The 14,604-nt window shown below is 37.2% G+C and overlaps 1 protein-coding gene across 11 annotated transcripts in view; it reads right to left on the reverse strand.

The window, feature by feature from the left end:
- The window catches only part of ELMO1 (engulfment and cell motility 1), a 526,860-nt gene that overhangs the window by 4,721 nt on the left and 507,535 nt on the right, over positions 1 to 14,604 (reverse strand). For 9 of the 11 annotated variants that reach the window (XM_087917593.1, XM_087917598.1, XM_087917595.1 and 6 more), the window contains 2 exons: positions 9,450 to 9,532; positions 50 to 127 (listed from right to left, as the gene is read on the reverse strand). In XM_087917593.1, coding sequence (XP_087773719.1) covers positions 50 to 127; positions 9,450 to 9,532 — 161 coding nt within the window. The remainder of the gene's footprint in view (positions 1 to 49; positions 128 to 9,449; positions 9,533 to 14,604) is intronic. The other 2 variants (XM_087917597.1, XM_087917594.1) reach the window with 1 other exon arrangement.

Here is a 14,604-nt window from a genome sequence, read left to right on the forward strand (position 1 = left end):
AATAATTATCTAATCGCCTTTTCATTTTTTTTTAAATACATAAATTTACCTCATGCTTGTCAGGAGCAATGAAATTTAGCTGTCCATTTGAATCAAATAGTATAGAGAAAGCAAGTTCAAGCACCTCCTGAAAAAACAATAATAAAGTAAAAAAAGAGACTATAGTTGTATTTCTTAGTCTCAATTCATATCCATATATTTGTGTGTCTTGTGTGCATTTTAAAAAAGATATGTTTCAAAAGATGTCTAAATGGCAAATAATTACTATAATTGTACATCTGATGGCTCAATATAACATTAAAAATCGATACCACTAACTACATTGAGTTATCTCTATAATATTAAAAAAGAATTTTTGAACATAGTAACACAGTCACTATGTCACTGCTTATAAATTGTAAAATAAAAAAGAAAGGAAAGAAAAAAAAGAAAAACATTTCTAAAAACAATGTTTTCTGACTTCCAACTTTGTTTTCCCACCAACTTGTATTATTTATTAATATAAAATTTAAAAATCCAGCTCTAAATGTTTATATTTGCCTTGCTGCATAACATGTGTGAATATATGTGTATATATGGAAGTCATTTTTTCTTGAGTTTAGTCAAATTTCTATTTTGTATGTTATGTTATTATTGCCAATTCCACACATTCTCCAAGTTTAAATTCCAGATCAGATACAGTTAATACCACATTTTCACATAATTTTGAGCTGTGCTAATCTGCCTTTCTTCTTCACCGCTGAAAGATTACATAAGAGGAATTGAGTAAGTTCTGGGTTATTCCTAGGAAGAAACTTTTTGCTATACAAGTAGAAATCTAACTGAAACATTAAATTCAAGTCATGCATTTCTACATACAGAGTAAGAAAAAAATAAAAAGATGTTTTTGTGTGTAAATTTCTGTGTGAGGAAATTCAAGGCCTACAGATATAACTATATTTCGGGAAGCATTTTGTTTCCTCCATTACAATGTATTTTATGAACTTTTGATCTATTTTTAAAATTTAAAACGTTCCCAATTGAAAGAGAAAACAATGAGAACAATCTTCTCTTTCTTGGAGCTCTTTTACATATCCAGAAGAATTATATGGCATATCCAGGGGTGGGATTCAAATGTCTTAACAACCGGTTCTGTGGGCATGGCCTAATTTGTGGGCGTGGCTTGAGGGTCACATGATGGCCAGGCATGGCTTGGTGGTCATGTGACTGTGTGGGCATGACCAACTCAATGTCACTCACGTCAAGGGATGCCTCTCCTTGTCTTGCCACTCCCCTCCCAGCCATTCCTTATCACACCCAGCCTCAACTTATCTATAGTTTTGTAAAAATGTTGTTCACCTTTTTTTTGACTTTATTATCTACATACTATAGATGTACTTTCATGGACCACTGAAAGGAGGAAATGGCTCACATGCTTTGCCCAAGAGGGTGATAGGCAACAGGCTTTTAGGGAGCTGCCAGAAAGAGGTGGGGGCAATGTATTTCCCAAAGCACCAGAAGGCAAACAAGAAGCAATGAATGGAAACTGAACAACGAGAGAAGCAAACTAAGACTAAGGAGGAACTTCCTGACAATGAGAACAATTAATCAGTGGAACTGCTTGTCTCCAGAAGTTCTGGGTGCTCAATTACTGGAAGTTTTTAAGAAAAGACTGGACAGCCATATCTCTGAAATGGTATATTCCTCCCAAGATCCCTTCTAAGTGTTATTCTGTTACTCTGACAGCTTTCCCAGGATCTCTACTCAGAGTTTGGCGTCCTTGGTTTTCCTGCCTGAGCAGGGGGTTGGACTAGAAGACCTCCAAAGTCCCTTTGAACTCTGTTAACACACATGTATTTATGCTCTGGATTATAGACATTGAATGCATGTATTGTAAACCCTGAAAAATACCTGGGCAAAAGAAAGGCAGTAAAAACACTAGGTGTAGGGACAGCATAAAAAATTAATATATGATAAGTAATGAAACAATTAAAAATAATAATACAGAGTTCTCCCCCCTTCCTATTTCTTTTTCTTTCTTTCTCTTTCTTTCTTTGTCTCTTTCTGTCTTTCTCTCCCTCTTTCTTTTTTTTTCTTTTTTTTCTTTGTCTCTCTCTCTCTCACACACACACACACATTACAGTATATGAAAGGTATATCTCTCTCTTCCTATTTCTTTTTTCTTTCTTCCTTTCTCTTTTCTTTCTCTCTCTCTCTATCACACACATACACACACCACACACATTCTCTCTCTCTCCCTTCCTTCCTATTTCTTTTTCTTTCTTTCCTCCTTTCTTTGTCTCTTTCTTTCTTTCTTTCTTTCTTTCTTTCTTTCTTTCTTTCTTTCTTTCTTTTTTTCTTTCTTTCTTTCTTTCTTTCTCTGCCTTCCTCTTTCTTGCTTGCTTTTTCTTCTCTCTCTCTCTCTCTCTCTCACACACACACACACACACACACGTACGTGTGTGCAAGTGATGTCCCTGGCCTTTTGCACGGCCAACCACACAAAACAGTGCAAATTCACCACAAAGCAACCCAGCCAATAGATGCAATTCCTGGCCCTTCCCTTCCCCTCCCCCAGCTAAGTTTCCAGAATCCTTCACACCAGCAATCCTCCACATCTCCCCAGTGGGGACAGGAATGCATCTCCCTGCTTAGGATGTGGCTCCTTCCTACAGGGGAGCTACAGAGGAGCTAGGGGGAGGCCACGCACCGGCTCTTTTACCTGCTGATCTCAGCAAAAGGAAAAGCGTGCCCTCACAATCTCATGCCTGCAGCCTGCAGGGTATGGAAAACGCATGCCTGAGGTGAAGGAGCAGTCCTTCTTAACAAGCTCCAAACTGATGCTGCTGCTGCAAGCCACAAACCCAGGCTAGAAACAGTTTTTTGGAGTTTAATAGCCATGCGTTTTCAAGCCGCTTCTTTAAACTGCTCCAAGCCTGCATTTCTCATGGATGCTGGAAGTTTTCTTTCTTTCTTTCTTTCTTTCTTTCTTTCTTTCTTTCTTTCTTTCTTTCTTTCTTTCTTTCTTTCTTTCTTTCTTTCTTTCTTTCTTTCTTTCTTCCTATTTTTTTCTTTCTTTCTATATTTCTTTCTTTCCCTTCCTCTTTCTTTCTTGCTTTCTTCCTTCCTTGCCCTTCCTTCCTTCCTTCCTTCCTTCCTTCTCTTTCACACACACAAAAAAACACACCAAACTTTTCCTCACGACACACACACACACACACACACACACACACACACACACGATCTGGGATGATAACAGATAACAGATAATCAGAGTTGGAGAGACCTTACACCATTTCTGACAGATGGCAGTCCAATCTCTTCTTGAAAGTCTCAACTGATGGTGCTCCCACAACTTCTGAGGGCAAGGTGTTCCATTGGTTGATTGTTCTCACAATCAAAAAGTTCTCACACTGTCAGAAAGTTTCTCCTTATTTCCAGGTTAAATCTCTCCTTGTTTACTTTCCAACCATTATTCCTTGTCTGGCCTACAGGTGATTTAGAAAATAGCTTGACCCCTTCCTCTCTGTGGCAGCCCCTCAAATATTGGAAGACTGCTATCATGTCTCCCCTGGTCTTTCTCTTTACTAGATGAGCCAAGCACAGTTCCTATAACCATTCTTCATATGTTTTAGTCTCCAGTCCCCTAATCATCCTGATTGCTCTTCTATGTACTTCTTCTAGAGTCTCAACATCTTTTCTGTAATGTGGTGAACAAAACTGGATGCAGTACTCTAGGTGTGGTCTTACTAAGGCTTTATAGAGTGGTATTAGTAGAACTGATCTGGCAAGCTCCAGAGCAGCGGGCAGTGGAAGAATGAAAAAGGAGCAGCCCCGGCCCCCAGAACAATCATCTTCCCTCCCTTTCAGTGGGGGCCGGGGGGGGCGGTTGTGGGAAGTAGCCCCAGAATTTTCCAGCCTCCCTTTCGAGGCACCTCCATCACCCCTCTCAGGCTCAGGCTCAGCCCTCATGTCAAGAAGCAAGCAGCCAGGTGGGAGGAGGCCCAACACGGATGCAAGGGGGGGAGACCTGTGGAGGACAGGGTGAGGCCTGGGGAGCTACGCGGAGGCCCACGGAGGGCTGGGCAAGGCCCGGGGGTGGGGAGAAGTGCTAGCGTGACTCACAGGCTTACCTGTGAGCAGATAGGAGCCATTTCCCAAAGGGAGGGGGACTTGCAAGCTTTTCGCTCTGCTGCAGCAAAAGGCAGGCAGCAATGGCTGGCCTGGCAGGTGTGCAAAAGCAGACTGCAGGCATGTCACGCATGTGCATGATGTTGCGCATGCACAATAGGGAGTGACTGGGCAGGGAGTGGATAAGCAGGCAGAGAGGGACGGGGCGAGCCAGAGGCTCGATTTACCGGTTCTCCGAACTACTGGGAACCATAACAGCCCATTCTACCGAACCAGTGTGAACTGGTAGAATCCTACCCCTGGGCATATTCCTTCTCAGAATTGCAACAAAAAAGATGATGGATATGAATTCCTATTGAAAACTCTATGCCTATATTTTAAAAAAATGAATAAGAGACAGAGCAAGAGCTATATTGTCATAGTACAGAAAAGAGGAATTAAAAGACACTTCTACTGTCTCATCACTAGGAATTTTCTGATGTGTCCTACTAGCATGGTGTTCATCTGACTTACTTATCTGTTCTAGCTATATGTACCATTTCTTTTGTAAAACTCTTATTCCTTTATCTCCTACATTAGTCAAACAATCTGAACAGTGTCACATTGTATTTAAGTGTTAAGAACAGTTCTATCCTAACTTTTAAATTGAGGAAAATTCATTCATTCAGTCCCTGGCCATTATGGCCCCTGGAAAGTTTTATCCTTTTTTTCCTGAATGTGCACAAGTTCATAAATTACTCTATATCCAACACTAGTCTTGAAGCTGAAAGATGTTCTGAAGAAAGTTGTATCTATCTTTACTAGGGAAATTTCTTGAACAGTTTCTTGAGCGTTGTAATTTAAGGAATTACTGTCCTGGTGTGCTTCAATTAGGGATTTTTTAAAAAAAAATTCAAGATTTCTTTCCCTCATTTTTTTTGCCAAAAAGATATTGGGGAATAAGCAAAGTTAAATAAAATTAAAAATCTAGTTAAAATTAAATCAATGCATCTTTGATTTTAATGCCTATTTAAGGAATAGACAGCTGAGGTTTTTATTTTGTAGATTTTGTGTGTGTGTGTGTGTGTGTGTGTGTGTGTGTGTTCTTTTTGCAAAAATCAATTTAAAAGGTTAGGCAATTGAAAAAAACTTTAAAAAAACATAAAAAGATGGAACAAGATGTAATTAATTATGAAGATTAGTACACAGATCAAGTGACTAAGGCAGTATTACAAATAGTTTCCATCTATTTGTTGCTAATTTTTCCTGTTGAAAAAAATGAAAATTAGCTATTGGCAAATGAAAATACTTCATTTTCTGCTCATAGTAGCACATTTCTGCTATCGCCAAGGCCTTAATATGAAAATAGTTGCTAAGCAAGAAAAGCATGTTAGTAAAGTTCTTTTTGGAAGCTCTGTTTAGCCGTAACCAGACAATCGGTGACTTATTGGAACATCATTTCATATTTAATTAGTTAAACAGAGAAATGAGTGACCCTAAGTGGGCAAAAAAGTAGCAGGAGTGAGAATGATCTCCAACTGCCTTCTGGCTTCACCATTGAATTTCTTTGAGGGAAGCTGGTAGGTAGTATTGCAACTATTCATTCCTTTCTCAAATTCCTACCAGCTTCCCCATTTAATTTGCTTGTGAAAAGCTTTCAAGTCAGTGGAGAAGCTGGGAGAAAATTGCAAGTTCAAGCCGGTCCTTGACCAGTGGGGAGGGAATGAATGTTTGTGCTGTGATGCAACATGGATCTGGAGCAAGGGATTCTTTTTTTTTAATAAAGTTTTTTATTTTTATATTTCAAGAACATCTCTTTTGGTGAACAGCATGGTTCCAGGTTTTACATTTCCATACAAACATGAACTTAGTTACCTATTCATCTTTCACATTCAGTTTTATATCACATCATTACATTACATAATTTCTATAAATTTTCTCAAATATCTTTATATTCTTCTCACTTATTGATATGAATATTTTCTATTCATATCTTAGCTTATTTCATTTTTCTTGTAATATTATCGTATTTTCTTTATATAATGTTTAAAATTCTTACTTCTTGTTCTTTATTCATTATACTTTTATACTTTTATCTGTCACATTTGCAATTTCATCGCATAATCTTATTTCATTATTCAAAACATTCCATCCTAATTCTAATATAAAAAACCCTCCCCCTTTAATTACTAATTTGAGTGTACCACCCCTTTGTCTTATACATCATTCAATTAATTCCATTTAATTTATAATAATGATTTATCATAATATGATCACTTTTTAGTTATCCCTTTGTAAGTTAGCAGCAATAATCTCCTAATTACTACATAACACACATATATTTTAAGCCGAATTCTACATGGTATTTCTCCCCTTAATTACTTAAATACATTAATCTATTAATATAATCTAATATACTCTTAAATACATTAATCTATTCAATTAATCATAAAAACTAATCTTTTTATAACAATCCTCATAGTTCATTTTAACTATATTCTTAATTTTATTAAACTTATTTAGTATATTTATCATAACTTCCCAATTTCACATTTATACAAATTATATCTATGTGTAATTTAACAATAACAAATAGTCCAATAACAAAAAAAAAACATCAGTTCCAATCTTTTCATTTTTAAAGTCTATATTTTTATACATCACAACAAATTACTATTACTTCAAATGCATTTATATTACAACACGTTACCTTGCAGAATCCCCTTCCTTATTCCTAGTCTACCCATCATCTCTATGTCTCCTAACTAAACAATTTCTTTTCATTCTTGTTGGATTTCCCTATCTCCTTCTTTTCTGGTCCTTTCTCTAATTGCCTCTTTTTCCTTCATTTCTTACTCCAGTTTTTATCCCCCTCCCTCTTTAAAGCTCTCTTCTGCAATTCCCTTTTCTGCTGTTTCCTTTTTCTTTGTTTGGTTTTCCTTTTTAATTATCTCCTCAAACCTCCAAGTTTTAATTTTCATTTGTTTTTCCTTTCGCTTTGGTGTTCATTGTTCGTTTGCTCTGTTTGTCTTTTCTTTAATCAGCTCCCCCCCCTTCTGGCACTCCTTGTTGTTCTTTATTCTCCAAAATCACCATTTCTATTAGTTGTAAGGCAATACAGCATGATTCATTTCTTTCATGTAATATTTCCTTCATGTTTCTGAGTTCCATTTTTATTTCCAAAAAAATTCTGCCATTTTTATACTCTTCTTTTCAGTTTTCTTTATTCCTTTCTTTATTATATAAATCCAAACTAATTGTCCAGTACTTTAATTCAACCCACATTTTTAATATTTATTTCCAACGATCAGTTTCTGTTAATTCTTCTTTGAATTTTCTCCAAAATCATCAAATAATCCAATATCCATAAATTAGAGTTGTGCCAAAATCACCAAAAAATCTCAAGGTAATTTCTTTACTCTTCTTTCGTTTATTTTAAAATTCTGTATTTTCACTTTTCAGGGTTTCTATTTTATTGTAACAAAGTTCCTCTTATTTTGTATCAATTTCCACTTTTGAAAGAGCCAGGCACTTTTTAAAGGGTCACTAAAAATTTTCCTTTACCATTAAGTGGCATTCTCTGTTATGTCCAAGCTCCACCCTTTTTCCCCCACTTTCTTTTCTCTGTTTAGGGCTTTTAAGTTTCAAAAATCCAATAAATCCAATTATCAATTACTGTTTTTTCTGACACATTCAAGTTCAGCTTTTAATTATGCCTGTTTAGTGCCAAATTCATATGTTTTAACAATTAAAACAGGTATTTTCTTCTGGCTTCCTCCTTGAATTTAACTCCTTTTAAAGTTCAAAGCCACTTTCAGCTGTCAATTTTTCTTTTCACTTTCTCTGGCCACCATTTTCACTGCCTTTCTTAAACGTTTTCTTAGTATCTTAATTCCAGGGTACCTTTATATCCAGATGTTGCATCTGATTAGCCCAGTCTTCACACTGTCTATTTCTTCACCACTCCAGCACAATCTCTGTCCCAGTTATCTCTCCTTCTTCAGAGTGGCCATACTGGCCACTGCTACAGCCTGTCTTCAGAGGGAATATGCCTAGCCATGGAGGGGAGATGCGGCTCCCCCGCGACCAACTGGCAGTGTCCCCCTTCTTTATCACCCCTGCAGGGTGGTTCTGGCCTCATTCAGAACCCTCCAATGGGGAGAGCACGGACCAAAGCCGCACACGATCATGGTCTTCGGTTTGTCCACAAAGGAAACGCCACCAGAAGTCCTGAAGCAAGGGATTCTTGGGTAGAGCAGGTTGGGAAGGATACACAGGGAAGTGTGAGGATGTTATGTCACTGGAAAGAATGCATGGGAATGTGAGAATTGCCACACGTATCAGGAATGGCAGGCAGGGTTGCAACATGGAAAGGTGCATGAGGGTATGCAAGAGGTACTCATATTGGGAAGTGTGTATGAGGTGTGATTTGGTGGGAGGATATATGGGAATGCACAAGAAGCACTGTGGGCCAGCTTCGGTTAGAAAAAAATGAGTGAAGGGCATGAGAAATGCTACCTACTTGGGGATATGGCACAGGTTAGAGGAGCAGGAATTGGCATAGTGAGTGGTGGGAAGTATGTGTGGATGGGGAAGTCTTATCTGAGCAACTTAATGATCTGGATTGACTGTCAGGGAGCACTGGAAATGGCAATGATGTCACCTTGGCTGACTGCAACAAAGTGGTACATTGAAGCAGCAGCAGCAGTAGCAGCAGCACGGAGGTGCTAAAGTGGGCACAATTTCCCCAAATTTCAGTCCCACAGAAGTGATGGGTTCCAGTGTTCTGTCAGTTAGCCCATTTGAGGTATCTTGATTCAAAAAATTGTGTCTCTTCTCCCAATTGAAGGTTACAAACAGACATGAGAGTTTTAGTAGTATGTAGATAGAATGAATTAACTGTATTTTGGAGAAAGGATGATAAGCTTATTACCTTAAGATGACAGGTTCTTTTATATCTGGGATTATGTGTGACTTAAAATGGCCAAATATACATTAGAGACTTTAGGTCCAATTTCCTTTCAATAATTCAATTTTGACATCAATGGCACTTAAACACAGCCTGTCCATAATTTATCTAATGATGAACTTCTGGGAATATTGCATTGCATGAATATTTTATTGTACTAGATATCAACTAACAGAGCTTTGCATACTGGGAATAAATGGGTTTTATGGAGAGATGTTATTCCATTACTAAATGTGACTAAAGTCTCTGAGCATTTGAGATAGGTGAATGAACAAATTAAAAAAGAACAATTAAAATGAACTGTGCAAACTCTTTTTAGCAGAAGGAACAACAGGCACTTTTGTCAAAACCCTACAGCTAAAGAGTTTCTGGATGTAACTTAAAATATTACCTTGTTTTGTTTAAGGGCTCCCTTCTCTTTCATGTGAGGACAGTCCTTCCCTGTAACAATTGCTTTTATATCTGCCACAGGCACTGTATCAGATAAGAAAAAAAAAGGAATGTTAGAAGTTACAGAGAGCACTTGTCATCAAAGAGGCAAAATGGAAATGTTGAAGTTGTGTCCAACCCATTGTGACCCCATGAAATGAAAGTACTGTAGTGTTAAAAATGACATCCCTAATACCAGGTGAAATATCTGGTGTGTGAAGAAATCAATTGATTTAGCTGCTCATCTCACTATTATATAGGCACTTGCAAAAAACACAAAATACATAATATAAAATAAAAACAAAAATGCACACAGTAATTTCCACACATGATCTAACCTATTATTCATACAAACATGCAACCCGTTGAGCAGCTAGCAGGTGAAAGGCTAGATATTTCAAATTTACTCCCCCGGATGCCTCTGCAAGGTTAACACATTTTGGTTCCACCTCTTTGCCTTGGAGCAGAAATCAATTTCTGCTGCCATTAGTTATTTTGCATATCTGGAATAAACCTCTCAAACTTCTTGATGTGGTACTGGTAAATCACCCACACTCTGTATTACTTTCTGGCAAATTAAAGGGAAGCAAGAGAGAGAAATGAGATTTTGGAGACAGATCAGTCTTATAGAAGATATATCAAATTAATCTTTGTTATGACAAGAAAAAAATGGGAATGTAAAAATCCATTTTCAGTATTAAGCATCACCAACAATATACTTTAAAGGCAAAGGACATAAAATCATAGAACTATTTAAATTGCATGCTGTGTCTTGGCACACCACTATGGTGATAGTTTGTTTTTATTTAGAGAAAGGTCACTGTCAGGAAGTTCCTCTCCCATAAATGCAAAAATATTGAGCTTGTGTACTTACAGATGATAAATACCAGCAATAAAGCATTAGACTTTAATGTTAGAGTTTATTGCAGAAATCAGATCCAGAAAGCACACACAAATGATTGATTCAGTAGGATTCATTAACTTCTTTATACACATAATAATATATTAGTAAATGTACAATACTGTCAGAGTATACTCATTAACTGGCAGAGAAATGATTAACAAAGTCAGCAAGTGAGTAAGAATGGCAACAGACCAGCCAATGGGAGCTGACAGCCTGGGTATGGTTTGGCTCTGTGTGCTTTGCTGAGAATTGAAAGTGAAACTAACTTGCTTGCTGGCTAAAATTTATTTTTTATTTATTTTGATTTGTCAATTGCTTACAAGATAATAGGTATAAGTATATACATAGTTATGAATACATAAAATGGGTACATATAAGAAAAATAAAAGAAACAATAGGACAGGGACAGTAGGTATGTTGATGCGCTTATGCATGCCCCCTACAGACCTCTTAGGAAAGGGGTGAGGTCAATAGTAGGCAGTCTAAGGTTAAAGTTTTTGGGGTTTGGGGAAGAAACCACAGCGTCAGGTAGAGTATTCCAGACATTGACCACTCTGTTGCTGAAGTTGTATTTCCGGCAATCAAGTTTGGTGCAGTTAACCTTGAGTTTGTATCTATTGTGTGCTCTTGTGTTGTTATGGTTTAAGCTGAAGTATTCTCATTGACAGTCATTGCAATGTATGATTTTATATACCATACTTAGATCAGACCGAAGACAGCGTAATTCCAGGTTTTCTAGGTCTAGAATTTCAAGTCTGGTGGCATAAGGTATTCTACAATGAGTAGGGGAGTGGAGAACTCTTCTTGTGAAATATTTCTGGACTTTCTCAACTGTGCTAATGTCAGATACGTAATGTGGGTTCCAAACTGATGAGCTGTATTCGAGTATTGGTCTAGCAAATGTTTTGTAGTTAGTACTGTGATATTACCAGAGAAAAAACTACGTAGGATTAGGTTAACAACTCTTAATGCCTTTTTGGCTATGTAGTTACAGTGGGCTCTAGCACTTAAATCATTAGAGATGTGTATTCCAAGGTCCTTTACAGAGCTTGGATCATCAACAAGGTCTTGGCTATTCAGCTTGTATTTTATTTTCTGATTTTTTTTTGCCAATATGTAAGACAGAGCATTTATTTGTTGAGATTTGAAGTTGACATTTGTTTGACCATTCTGATAAATGGTCAAGATCTTTTTTAAGGGTAGTAGCATTGTCTGTGGCATTGAATAGGTTTACATCATCAGCAAAGACAACACAGTTGCTCTTAATGTGATCACAGAGGTCATTTATGTAGAGTATGAAGAGAGTTGGTCCTAGAATACTGCCTTGGGGAACACCACTGTGGACAGGTACAGAATTTGATAGGACACTCCCAATTTTGACCACTTGTTGTCTGTTTGACAGGAATGCTTCTATCCAGTTTTGCGGTTGTCCAGAGATACCATAAGATTTTATTTTTAGGAGTAGTTTGTCGTGTACCACTGAATCAAAGGTTTACAGAAGTCTATGTAGATTGCGTCTACTGTTTTGCCCTGATCGAGTTGTGTAGTCCATATATTTTTGCAGTGTAAGAGCTGCAGATTACAGGATAGTTTTTTTCTGAAACCAAATTGTTTATTAGAGAGTAGGTAGTTTGTCTCTAAGTGGAGGATAATGGATTGGTTAATAATTGATTCCATGAGTTTACAGGTAACGCAGCATAAGGAGATTGGTCTGTAATTTTCAACTAGGCTGGGATCTCCCTTTTTGAAGATGGGGATGACTGTGGCTTGTGATCATATGTTAGGCAAGGAGGTGGTCCTGAAAGATTTTTCAAAGGTTATGTTTAGAGGTTCGGCTATGGCAGTGGATAGCTTTTTTAAGAAGTAGGCACATATTCCATCCGGTCCAATAGATAGAGATGGTTTTAGATTGCATAGTGCTTTTTCAACGTTGTCTTCTGTTAAATCGATATGTATTAGATCATTGTAGTTTTCTGTGGTTCGGCTAGGAAATATTGGGCATGATCCATTGCTGTTTACAAATATTGAGCCAAAGAATGTGTTAAAGAGGTTGGCTTTAATGGTGTCGTCGTTGCAGTCTTTACCATTAGATCCTTTCAGGGGTGGGATGGACCTTGAGTCTTTTAGTTTGCTGTTTACAAAGTTTTAAAAAGTGCGGGTGGAATTGGTGCATAGAAGGTTTTCCTCTTGTTTAATGTGATAATTGGTGCATTCAGTGTTTATCTGATGGCATAAATTTTTATATCGGCTTTTGAAGATGGCAATGTGACCAGATTTGTTTTTCTGCCAGAGTGATCTCTTTTTGGATTGAAGTTTCCTTATTGTTATGGGTAATCTGTTTTTGTTTTGGGAGTTGTTATTGGTACATATAGTGTGATGACTCTTTTGATTTCAAGTAAAAATATGTTGTAATGGTCTTCAACAGTATTGCATCCCGTGAATAGAGATTGCCAATCAAGGGATGAGAGATCATTGCCTATAAGATCATAGTAGCCTCTTTTGAAGTTATAATTGGGGATTCCGTCGTTGTGATGATTAGTAGTTAGTAGTGTATTTAGCTTGTTTGCATGTTCTATGTCATAATCAGGGGGCTCTGTAACATAGTAAGAATCAAAATGTGATATTTAAGGATAGTTCACAGATGATGGTTTCAGGAAGAGCAAGCTCCTGGGTAACTTGGATGTTTTTTAGATGTAAGGACTTTTTATAGAAGATAGCAACACCACCTCCTCTATGAATTTCATGATCTGATCGGTAAACATGATAGTCTCTTACTGTGGTAATGGAGTCAGGGAGAGATGAGTTGAGCCATGTTTCACAGAGAAATATAATGTCGAATTTAGCCATATTTAATAAGAGGAGAAATTCAGGTATTTTATTTACAAGGCTTCTTGCATTGAGTAGCTTGCGCTTAAGGCCAATTGTGGCTGGAATAGAGGTAGTTAGCGGGATGCATGCCTAGTTTTGAATGATGTTAGATTGGATGGGGTTGGATGCGGAGTTGTGGGTTGTGTGACTTTCTTTTGATGCAATCAGTTCTGTAGTCAATGTATAGGTCCTTTTCTCCATTGTCCAGACGGTTTTTGAGTTCTGCGCGGAGTTCACGGGAGCGGATTCTTTGCAGTAAGGATAAGTCTGGTCTTGAGCGAAGTTTTCTGTGGTTGGGATTGGTTTTTGCAATGGCATTTATTGTATGAATGAATATGCATTTGCTGGACTCATTTTTGCATTCAACTCTACCAAATCTTGGGGCCAAAGAGCCATCATTGTATTTGTACCCATGGACATCTCTGGTTATTTCAATGATATCTTCAGGAGGGATGTTTGTTGTATTTGAGTTGCTTATGATATCATGAACTTGGGTGATATCATCTGATTCGTTGGTGTCTTCGAGACCAAATAAGATGGCATTTGGACATTTCTGTTAACATTCCATGGTGTCTCTGATGAGTAAGGAGATACTATTTGTGGAATTATTTGAAGGGATAGTAATTGTTTGTGGCTGTGGCTTGGTGGTTATTTTTGTTGTAGTTGTGATTGTAGTTGAGGTAGTGGTTGTGGTTGTTGTGGGATTTGATTTTGAGCTGATAGGTACTTATCCGTGCTGTATTTTTTTTCAAGAGAAATTAGAATTTGCTTGTATAATTTCAAAACATGTTGCTAAGCGTTCTTCTATTGAGTGAATGAGTGATTCTATGCTTTCAATTCTGTCAGGTAGGGTACTCAGTTTGTTTAGCTTAGGAGAACATGATGGACATAGATAAAAGAATGTATCTGAATCTTTAACCATATCAACTAGGCTTTTGTTTGTGTTTAAGCAGGCAGGGTGGGTTAGATTATCGCATAGGCAGCATTTGATGTAAATTTCACTTTCATTGATGGTTTCAAGACATTTGAAACATGTGCAGGAGTCTGGGAGGTCATTGCTAGAGATATTTTTCTTTTGTTTTGGTTTGGAGGTTTTGTCTGGCATGGTCAATGGCAATAGTACAATAATCAATTACAATTGCTAGTTAATGTGATAGGTAGACAGTTACTTCATGAATGTTGTAATTAATAAATGTTAATTGATATGTTAGAGAACAAATCAAAAGTAAGGTTACTTATTACTAAAAATCAATCAATCAATCAATTGGCTATTCAAATCACTCTAATCAAATAATTTTGCTAAGCAACAAACAGCCTAATTTATTATAGTAATTACTAAACACAC

This window comes from Pseudonaja textilis, chromosome Z (genome assembly GCF_049901715.1).
Source record: "Pseudonaja textilis isolate UNSWEBS1 chromosome Z, rPseTex1.2, whole genome shotgun sequence".
NCBI classification, from domain to species: domain Eukaryota; kingdom Metazoa; phylum Chordata; class Lepidosauria; order Squamata; family Elapidae; genus Pseudonaja; species Pseudonaja textilis.